The 18,734-nt window shown below is 38.0% G+C and overlaps 1 protein-coding gene across 5 annotated transcripts in view; it reads right to left on the bottom strand.

Moving 5' to 3' along the window:
• Positions 1–18,734, bottom strand: part of LOC129731158 (uncharacterized) — a 511,313-nt gene that overhangs the window by 88,459 nt on the left and 404,120 nt on the right. For 3 of the 5 annotated variants that reach the window (XM_055690957.1, XM_055690956.1, XM_055690958.1), the window contains exon 6: positions 14,107–14,166. The exons of the other annotated variants lie outside the window; for them this stretch is intronic. In XM_055690957.1, the coding sequence (XP_055546932.1) occupies positions 14,107–14,166 (60 nt within the window). The remainder of the gene's footprint in view (positions 1–14,106; positions 14,167–18,734) is intronic. 5 annotated transcript variants of the gene reach the window in all.

Below are 18,734 nucleotides of genomic sequence, written 5' to 3'. Positions count from 1 at the left end.
CTAAACCAAATGTTGACTAAAATAGAAATGGCTTAACCAAAAAGGAACTGTAAGAGTGGCTTTTTTACAATTAAATTAAGAAGCTCCGTTCAACTTCATGTGTCTTTTCCTAATTTTTCCAATAAGATAAAAAGTAGGAAAGTATGAAAGAAAAATAATAGATGAAATTAGGCAACTTACTAAAGAAGGATGACAGTTTAAAACATTACAATCGACATAGACTGACGAGAATTGGTAATTTACCCTATGTAGTTCAGAAGTTTTGGAAAGAAAAAAAAAACCAAAGACTGTTTCAAACTATACCTGCTTTAATCAATATATATGGCTTCAACATGTTTTAAATGTGGTATCGTACTATTTGAACGTTGCGCGTATCACTCGTTATTAAATTGTTCGAAATTAAGAGTCATTTCTTTTATTTCGCTATTTCTTAAGCACTAACGTTACGTAAAATTTTATATTTTATACCTCAATTACAACATCAATATTTTAGAACTCAAAGAGTGAATATACCTTTACTGGATTCAAGCATTAATGTAAATAGATTTTTACAAATAATAAATTTGAATGAGAAAGGCTGAGTCTGACCGCTAGGTGGATTAATTTAGGTTTTTTATTGTTGGCTTTATCCCTGTCACCTATAGTTACCAAGAAAGGAAATAATTATCGCTATTTTTCATTGTTACTTACTTATTTCGATGCAACCGTAGTTGTTTGCCGTGGGAGACAAGGTGTCTATGATATGATAGCAGGAAAACTCTTAATTTTCCAGTTGTTTTCTCTTATTATCTCTCTCTTCCAAATCCAACCCTAATACAATCCAAATCCGATTCCAAAACGAATCCAATCCAAATTCAATCCAAATCCAAATCCAATCCAAATCCAATCCAAATCCAATCCAAATCCAATCCAAATCCAATCAAAATCCAATCCAAACCCAATCCAAATCCAAGCCAAATCCAATCCAAATCCAATCCAAATCCAATCCAAATCCATTCCAAATCCAATCCTAATCCAATCCAAGTCCAACCCAAATCCAATCCAAATCCAATCGAAATCCATTCCAAATCCAATCCAAATCCAATCCAAATCCAATCCAAATCCAATCCAAATCCAATCCAAATCAAATCCAAATCCAATCCAAATCCAATCCAAATCCAATCCAAATCTAAATCCAATCCATATCCAATCCAAATCCAATTCAAATCCAATCCAATTCGATCCAAATCCAAATCTAAATCCAAATCCAAATCCAAATCCAAATCCAATCCGAGTACAATCCAAATCCGATTTTTTAAACAGACTTGTGTTTAGTAGCTGTAGACCTTCCTTTGAAAAAACTTTCCACACTCGAATTGTAATTTTCAAAAGCAAATGAAAATTCTGAAACTAGTTCGTTTCTGTTTCATTCCAGACCTGTCTTACCTTCATGGTGCTTGTACACCAAATCTAAATCCAATAAAAATCATATCTCATAAGCTCAGCAACCTTCGCTTGGGAAGTGTCGCATTTATTAACACCGTCTTAATTTTCTTCATAATTGCAGATCTAAAGTATTGATTTATCATTGGGAATACCAGGATTTTCAGCTCTATACCGTGATCGGCGTTTCCAAGGGGTTTGAAGATTCCAAGAGATCCAGAGCAGTTCAAGATTTGCCGCTCTACAGGATACCGGAATCAGAGTTTTCAAGAGGTTTAAAGGTTTCAAAAAATCAACGGCAATTCAAGTCCTTCAAGAAATATAGAGTTCAAGATTTTTTTTATATCGTAACAGCTTTATTTTATTGTTATCTGTTTGCATATTTTGTTGCCCTGCCATAGTCTGCTCTTTCTCACACAACGGAAGTGGATGAAAAAAATTTGATCGATCCTGTTTCTATTACTCCAAAACCTCCTGACCCTTCATCCACTGTTTCCTCAGGTCCCTCACGCGTTAAACTTTATCCAGATGGATCGACTGGTTCAATTATTGTTTATTTCCGACCTAAAATAGGGCCTAAATCAAAGTCCTTAAACATTATTCAGATTTCTAAAGACTTGGATTCTCATTTCAAGTCCATCACTGAAATTTCCAAAGTCAGACCCAACAAGTTAAGAGTTGTGGTTAAGGACCTTACTCAAGCCAATAAAATTGCCACATCAGAATTTTTTACCAGGGAATATCATGTTTATGTTCTCGCACGAGCTGTGGAAATTTACGGTGTTGTAACTGATTCCAGCTTATCCAGTGAATATCTTTTGAAAGACGGACTTGGATATTTTAAGAACACTTCAATTCCAACGGTTAAAATTCTCGATTGTCAACAATTGAGATCCGTGTCCTTTGTAGAAGGGAAGAAAATATATTCCCCTTCAGATTCATTCCGTGTCACTTTTGCAGGATTTGCTTTACCATCCCATATATCCATTCACAATGTCCTCGTACCTGTTCGCCTGTATATTCCACGAGTCATGAACTGCATCAATTGCAAACAGTTAGGCCATACTTCTGCTTACTGTTGCAATAAAAGTCGATGCGGCAAATGTGGGGGGAGTCATCTTGATGAGTCTTGCCGTCAAGAAAACAATAATTGTTATTACTGTAGTGAAATTCAACATGAACTCTTGAAATGTTCCTCATACATTCGCCATAAAAATAAAATGAAAAGGTCTCTTAAAGACCGCGCTAAACGCGGTTGTTCTGATCTCCTCAAGCAATCTGAAACTAATTCTCTCATTTTTTCTAATATTTACGATTTATTGTCATCTGATGAGACAGATTGTGACGTTCCTCTTGCTGGTCCTTCTTTTTCAAATCCTGGTTGGTCTAGAAAAAGGAAAAATCTTTCTTCTCCAAGACTTCCCAACAAGGGTCCTAAAATATCACTTAACAGAAATGGTAATATTACCAAATCCAATCACGTTAATGAAAATTCAAATCAAACTCCCTCCAGAGTTTTAAATTTGAAGTCAACACAGGAGTATCCACCACTATCACCCAAAAACTCTGATATTTCATTTACACCTATAGATAATCAAACAAAATCAGGAACTCTGAAATTTTCTACTGTAATAAACTGGATTCTTGAATCATTAAACATACCGGATCCTTTCAACAAATTTATTCATTCATTACTTCCTGTTGTCAAAACATTTTTAAAGCAGCTTACCTCTTAATGGCCCCTCATTTCAACTTTAATATCCTTTGATGACTAACTTATCGTCTGAGGCTAATGATTTTGTCCATGTTCTACAATGGAATTGTAGAAGTATAATACCAAAACTTGATTCATTCAAAGCTATGATTAATAATTTGAAATGTGATGTGTTTTCTATTTGTGAAACATGGCTCACTTCAGATATCAATCTCAATTTCAATGATTACAATATCATACGATTAGATCGAGATATTCCCTATGGTGGTGTTCTTTTAGGGATCAAAAAGTGTTATTCTTTTTATAAAATTAACTTACCTTCAATTCAAGGCATCGAATCTGTAAAATACAAGACAAAGATCTCTGCATTGCTTCTGTATATATCCCTCCTAAAGCACTAATTAGACAACGAATGCTCTCTGATATTGTCGAACTTTTACCCTCACCCCGTTTAATATTGGGACCGCTCCACCTTGATTTATAATCTTTGTGATAATTTTAATATGACTGTTTTGAACAATGAAGATATGACACGTGTTCCGAAACCGCCGGCTCGACCTTTGCACCTGTGGCGAGGGTTACCACGATATTGAACATGTTGTTTGGTCATGTCCGTTATATCGTGAAGCTAGATCCAATTTAGAAAATTCTCTTAAAGCTCGGAATAAACAACCAAATGTCCCTTTTCGTGATGTCTTAGCAATTTTAGGTTTCCCTTAAATGCGTCTTCTGTATTCCTTCCTTAAATCAGTTGATGTTCCTATTTAGTACACTTTTGTTTTCTTTTCAGATTATATTTACGTGCTTAACCAGGAATAAGACGTTCCCGAAAATATATTTGGCTCTTGAAGCTGCAGGAACCATATTTATCAAGATTGTGTTTTGTGATTTGTAATTTATTTATAATTGTATTTTTTTTATATGAAAAGATGAGAGGGTTTTTATGCCTGTTTGAGGAAAAATATTTATTGATTTTACTCAAGCAGGCTTTTCCCTATTCCAACAATTATTTCGGCCCAGTTATGCTCTCTGCAATTGGGCCTTCATATTATTACTAATAATTAGAATAAAAAAAAAAAACCTTATCTAATTCCTTTCCAAATTCAGCCCAGCTTCAATCCAAATGTAAATTTTATCTTAATTCAACTCAAGTTCAATCCAAATCTAACCCAAACAAAAGGCCTAAATAAGATTCACTTCTACCCAAGTACAGGTTGATTTAGGATGGATGAACCCAAATTCAAATCATAATTCAGATCTAAATCAACAATTAATCTCAATACAAATCAAAATTTTTGAACTAATCCTAACTCATGCGATCTCTTACTTCGAAGTCCGATGACATCTTGCTATTATTGTAAGACGTTGTGCTAGTGCGCTGGCGAATCCATTTCGCTGCATTTTCAACAAGTCATTCGAGCATCAGAAATTCCCCGAGATATGGAAACAATCTTTTATGTTACCAGTTCTTGAATTTGATGATCGTCAAAATGTCAGGAATTATCCAGACATAACTGGTCGGCGTGCAACCAGACCGAGCCAAGCGCCAAACACATAATTTTGAGTAATTGGCATTTAAAGTCACTTTTAAACATCCCACGGAGCCTACGAATATTTTTTTTCAACCCAAAAAGTGAAAAATATGTCCAATTTCAAATGCTAATACATCGGTTAGTATTCGATGGATTTCCTTCGTTCTTGCAGCAATAGATTGGAAAACCTTCTGAGATTCTTCCCAAATGAAGAAAATTGTGATTTTATCATTCACACTATTGAACTATTGAAAATAGTCAAGCCATGTCAAAATGAAAAATTCGACCTCTGATTGGTCGTTATATGATTGCTTCCCAAGCACGGTCGACAGAATCATACACCTTGTAATTGAAAACATGCTATTTGGCCTATATAAGAGCCTGTTTCAACCGAAGCCGCTCATAATAGTTCTAGACAGCGGCAACAGCAGTCGTCCTCCCTTAGCAGCAGTAGTAGCAGTGCAGTGGATACCAGCGATGGCGAAAAGCGGCCACAACTGTGGCATGGCTATGGATAGCGAACTAGTTGCAGCGGATCTCAGCATCGATAGCGGCTGATGCAGTGAGGCACTTTAGTGAAATGCATTCTCTGTGCGATAGTGGGCACTAGTAAATGCATTCAATGAAAAGTTGACTCATTTTGACAACACATGAGCCGTCTAGTTTTGAGTGTTATATTAGCATTTCATTGTTTACTTTATCACAAGGAATACTTTATTCGCCCTGTCAGTGATAACGCAAAGATGTGATCGGCATCTTATCCGATACTAAAATTAACAACAAATTGTCCTTTTCAGGATGAAATAAAAACTTGATTGAAGAGTTAATGTTTTCTAATGAGTTAAATCACATTTTTAAATTTGTAAAAGTTATAAATTTTACTTCATCTCCGTGTCTCAAAACGTACTGAATTATCTTTTCCTTCAGTCATGAGCACGACATCCGAAAAAAATTCATCTCAAAATTTAAAAATTGTCAAAGCAACTTACTATATTATTGAAAATGGTCAATACTTGTTGAAGCGCAAAATTCGATTGATCTGATTAGTCAAGTTTATTTACTAGAAAAAATGACTGACACGCAAGCTGCCGGGCTATCTTTCTTGTAAAAGTATTCTACTTCAACCTTGCGGTTGTGGCTTTGCACACAACCCTCCTGTTTTTTAATTCCGTTTTACTACATAATAGTTTTCAATTTAGGTTACTCTTGCTCTCATATTTTCGAGATCCACATTTTTAATAATAAAGAAGGAATTTCTTTAGGTCATCTACACTAATTTGAAGACAGCTTTCGATCGTATTGACCATAGCATATCATTGCGTAAAATTTCACGGCTAGGAGCATCGCGTCCATCTGTTGAATGGTTAAGTTCGTATTTATGTGGAAAAATACTGCGTGTGAAGCTTCGTTTTCGTGTTTCGTCGCAATTTACAAATAAATCGGGAGGTAGTAATATGGGACCTTCACTTTTCGCGCTATTCCTCAATGATGCAATGCTACGGTTAACAGTTGGCTGTAAATTGGTATACGCGGATGATCTAAAGCTGTATCTGGCAGTCCGTACAATCGACGATTGTCGTCGTTTGTAGGATATGTTGAATGTTTTCGCTGATTGGTGCCATAGTAACTGGCTGGTAGATAGTATAGGAAAATGTGAGGTCATGACATTCCACCGTATTTTGAACCCAATTATATTCGAATTTATGGACTTGAACAGAGAAGAGTTAACCATGTTTGCGACCTTGGTATTCTGCTTGACGCATAGTTCATTTTCCATCTACATCATGTCAGCTAAATTTCTAAAGCGGCTCGACAGCTGGAATTTATTGCAAAAATTGGCCGTGACTTCAAAGACCCTCACTGCTTCTAAGCTTTGTATTGTTCTCTAGTACTTGGTGTCTGCAGACCAAACTAAATCAGGAAAGATTTGTCCGGCTTGCATTACGTGATCTACCCTGACCGTTGTCGATTACTTGGCCTTGACATGACTAGTTACGAGGACTCGGATGCTCTTTTTATAAGAGTTCATTTATTTATTTATTGTAACAAATCAACAGACAGAATATCCTACTGATGGGTCCTTAGCATTCGTAAAAATTAGCTTTCATACAGCCACGCAAAAGATTGAAATCAGAACCCGCAGAAGGCCTGTTAAACGTGTATTGATAGCACCGTTGGTTCTGTAGTTCGTGCGACTTAGAGGTAATCTAAACTGTTGCGAAAAGCTCTTGAACGCACAAAGCAAAGCAAAGCCTTGTTTCTACATTCCGTATCGGAATTCGACCTTCTGTTTTACTATATACACAGACTTCGCAGCCGACTGTTAAGTGTACAGGACAATTGCGGGGCTAGCGCTACGATCCTACTGACACTAACAGTCTCTCCCGAGCCGGGACTCGAACATACGACGACTGGCTTGATAGGCCAGCATCGTACCTCGAGACCAGCTGGGAGATAAACGATCTTGAACGCACATTAATGTTCAATTCACAGAGGAGTGCAGGGCAGTCGATGTTGTTTTTGAGAATATCTGAGGTCAGCATGGCAGCCTTATAAATCGGCAACTGATGTGGGTGTTGTTCTATGGCAATTGACGAAGTGCGAATCGAACAAATCTGCGTGAAGTGTCTCAATTCGATGAACACCGTTGAGTTAATAAGGGTTCTAAACTTCTGAGCAATATTCGAGAATTGAACGAACAAGCGAGCAGTACAGGGATTTCAGGCAGTATATGTCACTGCGCATTTTGGCTATTCTCATTACAAATCCCAAGCAACGAGATCCTTTGTGATGTTTATACGTCAATTGATCGTCGATGTGTACACCCGAAACATTAATAAATGGAACTCTAAATGTAAATGTAAATGTAATAACCGAACATTTATCGAGGTTTAGTCCAATGGGAAGTCTCCGTCGTTGAAGTACAGTAGGAAAATTAATGGTCCAAGATTACTTCCTTGGGGTACTCGAAAGTTGCAAAGAATTCATCGGGAATAAAACCGAATATATTAACTGGTAATCGGCGAATATTAAAGTATGATTGAAACCAAGCGAGAACACCAGCACCAATGCCAATCTCAATGTTAATCCAATTTAGCTATGGCTATGACATGTTTATTTTCACTAAAGGCGGTAGGAGACCAGTGTATATATCATTAGTCTGATGTCTGGGTCTCTGCGATGTACAGTTTACTGTGGGTGAAAATTGGTCCCGTACTACCAATTAAAATAGCTTGGCCACGGTGTATAGTGACGTCGACTTGAGTTTTGTCTCCTTTTTTATACACTCGATACATATATGAAGTCGATATAGAACTATATTCAAACATGGTTTCCCGTTCGCGTTCATGACGTTGGCTGGTCTGAAACAAGTGGACGAATTCTTGAACTTACTGTTGAACATTGCCTTGGAAGCTGTTTTACAATGGTCAGGTATGCAGAGAAGTGGCAGCATTATCATACATGTTTCTAGGCTTTGCGGACGACATCGACGTCATCGGTGTGGAGGAGGCTTTCACGACTCTCAGAAGGGTAGCTGCGAGAATTGGATATACCATAAACACTGTCAAGACGAAATACATGGTGGCAAAGAGCGTGGTAGTCTCGCGGGCACTGGTGCTGCGGTGGTGATAGATGGGGCACTTTCGAAGTGGTTGAAGAATTTGTTTATTTTGGTACACTCAAAATCAGGGCCGGCGTTTCATGTGGGTAGTATGGGTAGTAGTACCCACTCGGAAAATCGGACAAATCCAAAAAAAGTACTGTTGCGAGCGACAGATTTTTTGATAGATATCGTTGAGCGAGAGTTTATGAATCTACAGACTCATGTACAGTTGTAACGTTACTCACAAATAAGGATTATTTTTTCAATTGTTTCATTTACGATAGAGTCCTGAATTTCATTTACGATAGAACTCTAAAGTTTTGTTTTCTCGTTAAAATTTCCCATGCCAAATTTGAGCTCAATCGGACTTTGGGAAGTAGAGCCTCAAAGCGGTCAAAGTTACAGTTTTTTGATCGATAAAAAACATTTTCGATCTAAGAGTGTCTCTTGTGTGTTCTGGTGTAGCTCGAGTCTCCCAACGCAAAAGTTTCCATGTCTCTGAAATTTAATTCTTCTTTTTAAAACAAATTTTTATGAAACAACATCAGTTCTCGACATTTCATGCATTTCTAAGAGATTTGCTAAGAAAAAAATCGATTTCTGAAACTTCAAGAACTACTCTTGTGCATTTTTAGGTTGGTCAAAAATGTAAGACTTTCACGACTGTAAGTGAAATCCTCTCAGAAGTTCGATTAGGTTCAAATTTTGGATGGAAACTTTTTTAGAAAAGACAAAATTGTTGAGGCGGAAGTCCCGTCCATTGGTCTCGGAGTTGCTCGATGGTCGAGTCGATTTTTCCGACGAATCGCCTCGTGATGATGGTGGTCCAAGCCCAGACCTATCTCACCCTGGATGACAACGACTGGCAGGGCACTCCATATTTTACATTACCCACGAAGGAAGTGACCTCTGAGGTGAAATTCATTTCACACACCAAGCTCCCAAAGAAGGTGCTGCTGTGGCTGGCAATCAGCGAGAAGGCCCGCACTGGCCGTCAACGGGGAAAGTCATAGTACGAAGTGCCTGCCGGAAGTTGCGTCGTTTATCAAGAAATACCGCAGGGGCGAAGACGCGGTGCTCTGGCTGCATCTGGTGTCGGACCACTACTCGAAGCAATCGTTGGAGGAGATGGAGCGGCTGAAAATCGATGCGGTACCTAGGTCGGCCAACCCACCCAACGTTCCACAGCAGCATCCCATCCAGAGTTTCAGGACAAACCAGAAAAAAATTGAGGAGAAATTGATAAATAGAACGAAGAAAGAACTCAAAAACATGCCTACACGCATGTCCACCATGACGAATGTCCCGGTAAACTCTCGGAAAGCCACTCGCAAGGACGTGGAATTACTTTTACAAATGAGCCTATATAATTGCCTTCCATAAAAAACATGACTACTGAACGAAATTCGAAAATCTATTTTCTCTTAAACATTCCATTGGCACCCTATTGTTGACGCACTGTCGACTTTTCGTAAAATTCAAGCTACGCCTTTGTCACCTGTGAACCTTCCTTATTCCTTACTACCCACTCGGGTAAATAATGTGACGCCGGCCCAGCTCATAATGTGTATAAACGAGGTGAGCTGCGAAGTGGAGAGACTGATTGCGGCAGCGAACAGATCCAAACAAAATTATCGCTTTACAGGACGCTGATGCTTCGGGTGACCGAAGGTCTGGAGGCTACGATGGGCCAGACATGTCTCGAGGATGCCGGACGATATCTCATCTTTTCACTAACGCTGTTCAAACCCAATGTTCATAAATTAATAAAATTTAAAGATGACTGAAATTTCAAGGGAAATGCGGCTTTTTCAGTCTTAAGGGTGTATCAAAACGCTGCTATGTCTTATGTCCGACGTTTCGGTCTTCGGACTTGGCCTTCCTCAGGGGATATAAAGTACGCTTTTCACGCTGAACAAAAAACGGTACAACTTTATATCCCCTGAGGAGGCCATGTCCAAAAGCCGAAACGTAGAACATAGAACATAGTAGCGTTTTGATACCCCTTAAGACTAGAAAAGCCGCATTTCTCTTGAAATTTATGAATAATCTTAAAAGAAGAGATCTTAACTTTTTCCTGAGAATACCTAATTCACTTCCAGGAAAATAAATTGCATGATGTTGGTAAATAAACTAACTTTTTTGAACGCCTATTACAATAGTATTTTCAACAAAACTAAAAAGTAAAAAGATTTTTGTTCGAACAACTTCCCCGAAATGTAAAGCAATCTCTCTATTTTCCTACCATTCGCACAAGACACATCTCGTTCGGAATCGAAGTTCAAACAGACCGATCCTGGTTAGCGGCAAAACAAAAATTCCGTACAAATTGTTTGTCCCCCAAGTGGAAGCTCCAGGGGGAAATCCGGGCGCATGTTGGGACGTTTCGCGCTACGCCATCTGACACGGTGACCTCCCGCAGCCGATGCACTCGGTCACCGCCGCGTTGTCCACCCCAGCGATGTGCAGTGCAGTGGGCCGGTGCGCTTTTGATAAATTGGTTAAACAAATTTTAAAGTTCTCCGGTCCATAAATAATTTGATTAAAAAACGTTTTGCTGCGCCATTTCTGCCGTGCCGTTCGCAGTAGTGGATGCACTGAAAATTTCCATACATGTGAACGGGAGGTTGGAAAACGGGCTTGGACGAAAGCGGGCAAACACCAGTGACAGTGCAATTATATCGAGCCCCAGCAGTGCTAGTTTCAGTGCTATCTGTTCGGGGATTTTATTCTCGCTTTAGCTTCTTTTTTTTTTGTTTCACTTCACGCCAAAATTCCACAGCAACCACGCACAGCGAACTCTATCCAACGGGACGCACTCGAATTACACATGTTTGTAGCGATGTGTAATCTATGTACAATGGGCGAGCGGAACACTTTCAGAGTTTGCCAACCAGTTTGTAGCGCACGGAGATCCGGTGGGATTTTTCGCACAAATGAGCTTTCAGAGCGGTGTCACACGGTACATATTACAACGAGGACCATTAGTGGGCTTCGTGGAATATGACAGTAATGTGTGTGTATGGGCAGTAGCAAGGGACAGTGTTTTTTTTTCTCATCTCGTTTTCCGTCTCTATCTCTCTATTGGCGTGGGAAAGTGCAACCTGGCGGATGATGATGTGACGAGACGGATTCCACTGGGAGTGAATTAGCGATAAATCCTTTCTGTAATCCGAGAGAGTTTTGCTAAAATGTGATACTGGTGGATTTGGGTAAGCAGTTGTATTTTTGGATGAATTCGGTTTAGTGTGCCCTTCATTGTGGTTTATTTTCGGTTTGCTAATGCATACGGTCCACTCGACGATAGATAATGGACATGGAACTCGGACCTAACAAGTAATTTGGATACGATTAGACATCGTTCTCTGAGCCTTTGAAGAACGGAGTTGAAATTGTTGCTGGAAACATTAAACGTGGGAAACTCTGAGTGATGTTTGAGTGATAATTTCTGATTAACTGACAGCACAATCATAGCTCTCAGCGAGAAGAAAATTGCACTCTGTATTGCATTCCGCAGCATAATCATGATTTATTCAATTAATTAACTCTTCATCAAACGAAACATATAATAGCCTTCAAAAACTGTACGCTTGGATTAACATTCCGGCTGGGTTGATCATAAGTTATGTGTACCGTGGTTGGCCAATAATTGCGGATGTGCGTAGTTGTTATTAGAGTTTCACATCCGGTGCAAGAATCTCAACCTCTCTCACTTCACACATACATAAACACGCACTTATGCACATCAGCAAACACACATCGTTGTTGGCCTGACACGGGATTAAGCGCAATTTAAATTTAATGGTGCATTATTAACTGCACGCGTGTGTTGAGTACGCGCCGCATGGAATGTTGGCTTGGTGTAGAAGTATTAACACGATTTATAGAAACAAGAATGATGCTTTGGATGCCGCACACCGCGCGACGAGTGCTTTCATCTTCGCCTCTGGCCATCAATCCACGATCCGTCCAATTTGGTTGGGATTGGGGCGTTTAACGGACTGGATAATTTGAAATAATTATCTACGGAGTGGAAGAGGGGAGGGCCACGCAGTGAACCAGGTGGTGGGTGGTGTCGGGGTCAATGTGATGCTTTGTGTGAAAAATTTACGACTTGTAATTATCGCCCGTGAGGTCCAACCCGCGCGGAACCGAAAGCATGCTGAGCACGAAACTCTGACAGCTTGTTGGGTATTAGCGCGTTGCTGTGAGTGTGAGAGTGAACGAGTGCTTATGTGTGGACGTGACTAACGGCGGCGAAGCATTTCGAAAAAAAAATTAAGTGGCTTTGAAATTAAATTGTAGTGCACGGAACAATTATGATGTTGGAGAGCATGAAACAATGCGAGTTCAGTTTATAGTAGAGCATAAAACAGTTTGCAACATTGTTACATTGTGTAAAAAGTGAAAATCAGCTTCCGCTATTTAAAGTTAATTTATAATGCATTCCCATGAATTGGTTCTCCCTAGCACAATAAATGTTCAAATGCCAGCTTAACTTAATCGGATATAAATCGAGTAAAACAAAATTGCAGCCTTGCGGAGCACTATTTTCTATAGACTTTCTTCGGATGTTTTGAACAAAAATCGGCTAACCCCAGGATGTTCGTTGATGTATTAAGAATGTAAATATGTAAGCAAGTTATTGCCCTGAATAATTTTACGACGCACCAGAAAAAGTAAACAATTTTGCTCCTACGGGAGCAGCCCACGCCTTCTCGGTATGCTGTTTACTGTTTACGGCCTCGTTAAGTTTGGAATTACTCTGGCTTTTGACAAACTGTTTCGATTGGAGGGGGGAGGGAGGCGCGTGGCAGCGTGACAGAGATTAGCTTGTTTTGAAAGTTTGCTATTTGTTCTGCGGGACGAAAACTTCCCTGGCGCTCCCAATTTGTGCCCGGCGTCGAAGTAATTGGGCGAAAAAGAAATTATACACCTCCCTCGTGCGGTGACTCCAACCGGAATCAACTATCGCTCTGCGAAGAGTACGATGAGAAACAAAAAAAAAAAAAGAAAAGTGAACAATACAATTTATACGCGGAAGGAACAAACTTTTCTATTATTTCCCAAATTGCACTGTGGCACCGTAGCGTTCACAGTTCGCGGGAAATAGAAAAGTCCGCTGGTAAAAAGAACGGCTGGGGAACAAAGAAACAAAGCAAAAATAAAAAAAAGGAACGAATTTCACTGCTTTTGTTTGACCACAGCGCTGGCGGCCGAATCTCGTTCGACTCCCCTGTTCCCAGCAGCGTTCCCTCCCCTCGGTCCAGCAGCTGCAGTCAGAGGAAAATTTATGATTCCATTGTTTTGTCATCCGATTTCACCAGCACTGTAGCCCTTGCCTGTGTGGGAACACGTGCGAAAGAACTGTTACGATGAAGGTCCGAATGTCTGTAGTTTTTTTTGCGCTTTCTCTCTCTGTTATCACAGTCTAAATAAACAATACAACCAATAAGGGCCGATATAATAGTGTAATATTTACAGTTCGGACAAAGCAAATTTACATTTCCTATTTCCAACGGTTTGTAAGATCGAATCATGAACAGCGCTTGCACCTTAACGGGCTGTCGATAATGGTGAATGTGTTTCAGATTATGTGTATAGCACTGTGTTTTACCAACGCTCTTCTTTCTGAGCTCTAGTTGGCAACATTGTGTGAGAAAAATGGTGTCGTTTTTTTTCAGTCTTTATTCAATATTTCGGGAAAATGGCATACCGGGGGGAATGGAGTGCAAGGTCAGGAAGCTGTGTGTGTGTTTGTTAAAAGGCATTTGTTCACTGTACAGTTACGAATCATATCGATGGGGGTGTATATGTAGAGATGTGTGCATTACCTAGTCCGGCGCTGCCGATAAAGTGCTTCCCTCCGGAGGCCTGGACGAAATCACGTTTCTCTGGTGGGTGGCGGTTGGTTGAGACGATCCCATCGGTTACGTGGTGTGGTTGGTTGGTGGTGATGTTTTTTTTGCGTCGATGAATTGGTGGAATGAACAGGGATTCGTTTGCGAGAAGAAAGAGAAAGAAGATGAAATTAGAGGTGCAGTCAAGGCGGCGGAATACGTGAGCTTGTGCTATTGTTGCCATATTTCTTGATCCAGGTCGGATTCAAGCAGCAAGGAGTAAAATTGGCCCGGAGTGGACTATTTTTCTCGTTGCTGCTGTGCTGCTGCTAGATAGGGCTTGGTTTTCGGTACGGTTTCGGTACTACGAGAATACGAGCGAAAAATCATCTGTTGAAAGTAAAGCGCACGTGGGGAGGAGTATCTTAATAGCTTTGTGAATGGCAAACCATATATTATATCAAGCTGGTCTCTACAATCTGAACTGATGATGTTAAAAAGTGTACGAAAGTGCATTGTGATACAACAAGCGGTGCCGGGAATAACAAACAGTGTTCAACATTTCATTTGCGAAGCCAGCTAGCGGATCGTTGAACGTTCATGTTTTGTTGGGTTGGTTTCATTTAACAATGCGATTTCCTTGATTTATACGAGAAGAAACGCACAAGAATATGCGAGTGGCTGGTAATGCTCGTTAATAAATCATCATGCGTCCGCTTCTATTAGGCAGGCGATGGAGACGCATGGTAGTTTTAGCTCTTCTTGACTTCAGATGAGAAATTCCACAACAAATTTTAATTGTCATCTTAGATTTGGCTGAAACAATACAAAGGTAGATGTTTTCATGGACATAAGATGCCATTTCGTGCTATTGTTTTTTTTAAATCACGATTTCTTTTCAAAAAGTTATGTGAAAATCCATGTAGAAAAGGTATTGACGATTACACATATATTAGAGCCAAAACGGTTTGTTTGATTGGTGTGATGTCTTCGTCAAAGTTGTAAATAATAATTCTGTCTTTCCGAAAAAATATACACTTATTGATGGTGAAAAACCCAGTTCTTCATATCTTTTATTCATTTTGAATTCAAAAGGATCGATTTTGTTGATGATTTAACCTTCTGATTTCCTTTTCAAATTTTAAATTTTAATAATTCATAGCTGCGGAAATCATACATGAAAACTATTATTCTAAACACTCCAGGGACTAAGTTGTGAGTATTTTTTATGAAGAATAAACTGACAAATAGAATACTCAGTAATATTGAACTGGCAAAAAAAAAAACAGATTTATTCAAATCTTTCTAAAAAGTTATTGCAATTGAAATGTCATTTATTTTCATTTTTGATGAATAGGGTTTCACAGCTTGCGGATTAAAACTTTATGAAAAGGTTTACCGATGTTGAAACAGAACTAATGGACACATTGCTTTCCAAGTGATGAACAGGATCGCAAGATTAAAAATTACGCATCATATTTCATGATTCGAAAAAGTGTCCTTTCTATTTTTTAAAGATTATCAAATTTAAATATCCGGATAAAATTAAGCAAAAAAATACTATAGATTGTAGGTAAATTTTGAAAACTCAAACTCTGGTGAAAGTTCTTCAAATTTCGATTCATACTTTTTGCCGTGGATATCGCCTGTCGCTTTTTACGCAGCTATTTTCACACAGATATTGGAAATCACATGATTTTATTTCACGCAGATTTCGAAATTTACGTCGTTTTTACGCGCTTAGTATCTCCCGTACGCAATGAGACTTTTTTGTTTCTCGGGAAAATACATTCAGGGCTTAGGCGTTTTTCATTGAACGGCATTCTATTTTATATATATTTGAAATTCTCCAACATTTTATTTAAAATCGATAAAACTAAGTTTTTCAATGGCGCACAGTGGTCTAAAAGGACAAAAAATGGAACTTAATTGCCTCTTGCCCTAATGCGTCATCTGTAAAAACGCTATTTTATATTTGCTGCGGCGAAGCAAACATAAAATAACGTTTTCACAGGGAGAGCATTGTCTTTTTCTTAGTCTCGTGCTTCTGAAAATTCGAAGTGGTGGCCTGAAGAAGGCCGTTCATGGCTTCAACATTGTTTCACCTTAATGGTATTTCGGATTTATTGTTTCTTAAAAATGACCCGCATAATTTCGACGCATCAAAGTTATTTAAATCTTTTTATGGCAAAAAAATTATCCAACTTTTTTGTGTTATCAGATAAAGGAATAGTTTTTGGGCAAAATTTCAGTATACGTAATAATATGAACTTTGCTTAATAAACGAAATTCCTTTCGGTACTGGCTGACCCGGCAAACTCCGTCCCGCGCCTTTTTTTTTCTTTATTAATTAAATTTTGAGCATTATAAATTGATTACACATACTTCTAAAGATTGATCTTGCGTTTTATTTATACCCTGTAAATGCACGACGAATCGGATATTGGATACGTTCAAACTCAAAAGAAAAAGCCAAATCAAATGGCTCAAATAATCACATATCCATCACAGTTGAATTAATTGTACAAAGGGTAATACCACCTTTAAAGACTATCTTAAAGACAGTTTGCTGGTTGTTTCTCTAGTTCAAAAATAAACATGCATGCGAGTGGTTGGTAATGCTCGTTAATAAATCATTATGCGTCCGCTCCCATTAAGCAGTTGATGGAGACGCAAGGTAATTTTAAATTCTTTTTTCCAATTTGAATATATTTTTAAATTGTCATTTAAGATTTGGCTGAAACTTTGCATAGATGTTTCTATGGGCCATTTTTTGCCATTGTTTTATTTTGAATCACGACTCATTTTCGAGAAGCTGCGTAAAAATGCTATATAGAAAAGGTATTGATGGTTACAAATATTTTTAGAGCCAAAACGGTTTGTTTTATCTGTGTGATGTCTTCGGCAAAGTTGTAAATAAAAGTTTTGAGTCTCGGAAAAAAAAATTCATTAATGGTGAAAAGCTCAGTTCGTCAAATCTTCTACACATTTTGAGTTTTTATATCGACTTCAATAATGTAAACGTTCAGGTTTTTTTTTTTTTGAATTAAAAATTGAATTTGAATTTTTTGAATTGAAAAATGACAATTGATATATTAATTCCACCAAGGACTAAGTTGTATTTTTATGAAAAATAAACTGTCAAATAGAAAACAAACTGCAATAGCGTGCTAAAAATGAAAAAAAAAACAGGCTTGATCATAATATTTTGAAAAATTATTTTAGCAGAAGTATCATTTCATCATTCATATCAAATATCATTATATCATTTTGATAAGAAACGTCTCATAGTATTCGCATTAAACAGGCTTTACCGATGTATCAAATATAACTAATGGACGATTTGTTTGCAAGTAATGAGTTGGAGAACAATATTAAGAACCATGTATCATTTTGTATTATGCAAATATTTTTTTATATTTTTCAAAAAATGTTAAATAAAAATAACCATACAACAATTTATGGATCGTTCGGTTTTTTGTTTTTAGAATTTCAAACCTGGTAATAATTTTTTGAATTTTCATTCGCATTTTTTCCACCGTGCAAATTGCGCGCTTTTTGCAGATTATATTTTTTGCAGCAGCCTCCCCAGCTGGTCTCGAGGTACGATCTCGAGGTACCCCGCGAGAATAAAAAAATTCTAAAACTTAAGTTTTTTCACGGTTTTGGGGTTTCTGATCTAAGGATTTTAGAGTTGGAGTTGGAACTTTAGTTTTTTTCAGACTCGTAGAGCTTTGATTTATAGGACTCCAATATTTTTCACTTTCAATTTGATTACCATTCAGGTTATAAGGAAATCAGAATTTTATTAAAATTTAGGTTTAGGGTAGAATTCTGGGGTTTTGAGGTTTCAATACATTACAAATTTAGGACGCTTAGATTCTTGGAGTATAACATACCCGAATCATCGGATGTCAGTATCTTAGATTTTTATTTTGATAGTCAGATTAAGTCGTATTAGGATTTCTTGATTTTAGAATTGAGAAAAATTGGTTTTGGGATTTTGGGATTTCAAGATCTGAGGGTTGTAGGGTTTAAGAATATTTGGAATATAATATGATTTTAGCATTGTGAAATTCTGGAATCTTAAGGTTTTATAATTTTACAAGGGGTTTAGGTTATAAATATTGAAGAACTCTAAGATTCAAGAATTTTGGAATTTCAAAACTCAAAAATTTTTAGATTTTAGAGCTTTAAGATTTTGGATAGTCTTGAAATCAGATTTTAGGAACAAAAGTAGAGTAGAGTAGAGTAGAGTAGAGTAGAGTAGAGTAGAGTAGGGTAGAGTAGAGTAGAGTAGAGTAGGGTAGAGTAGAGTAGAGTAGAGTAGAGTAGAGTAGAGTAGAGTAGAGTAGAGTAGACAACATTGTAGGAACTTTTATCCTCTATCTACAAAGATAAAAGATGGAAAATGGTGGTTACCCCAATTTTTGAGCACTTGATCGTATGTAACAACTTTGTAGAATTTCCTTCTAAAGCATTGTTGAGTTCATAGAATCAAAGTTGAAGGAAAAAAAGCGAGCAGAGTACAACCGTAAATCTGTTCAAAGGTAAAAATTTAAGTCAAAATGAACTGAAATATATACGTTATGACGACCAATAATTTCTCGTGAAAATGTATA

This window comes from Wyeomyia smithii, chromosome 3 (genome assembly GCF_029784165.1).
Source record: "Wyeomyia smithii strain HCP4-BCI-WySm-NY-G18 chromosome 3, ASM2978416v1, whole genome shotgun sequence".
Taxonomy (NCBI): Eukaryota; Metazoa; Arthropoda; class Insecta; order Diptera; family Culicidae; genus Wyeomyia; species Wyeomyia smithii.
Note: the sequence above shows the minus strand (reverse complement) of the source record. Positions and strands in the feature narration are given on the sequence as shown.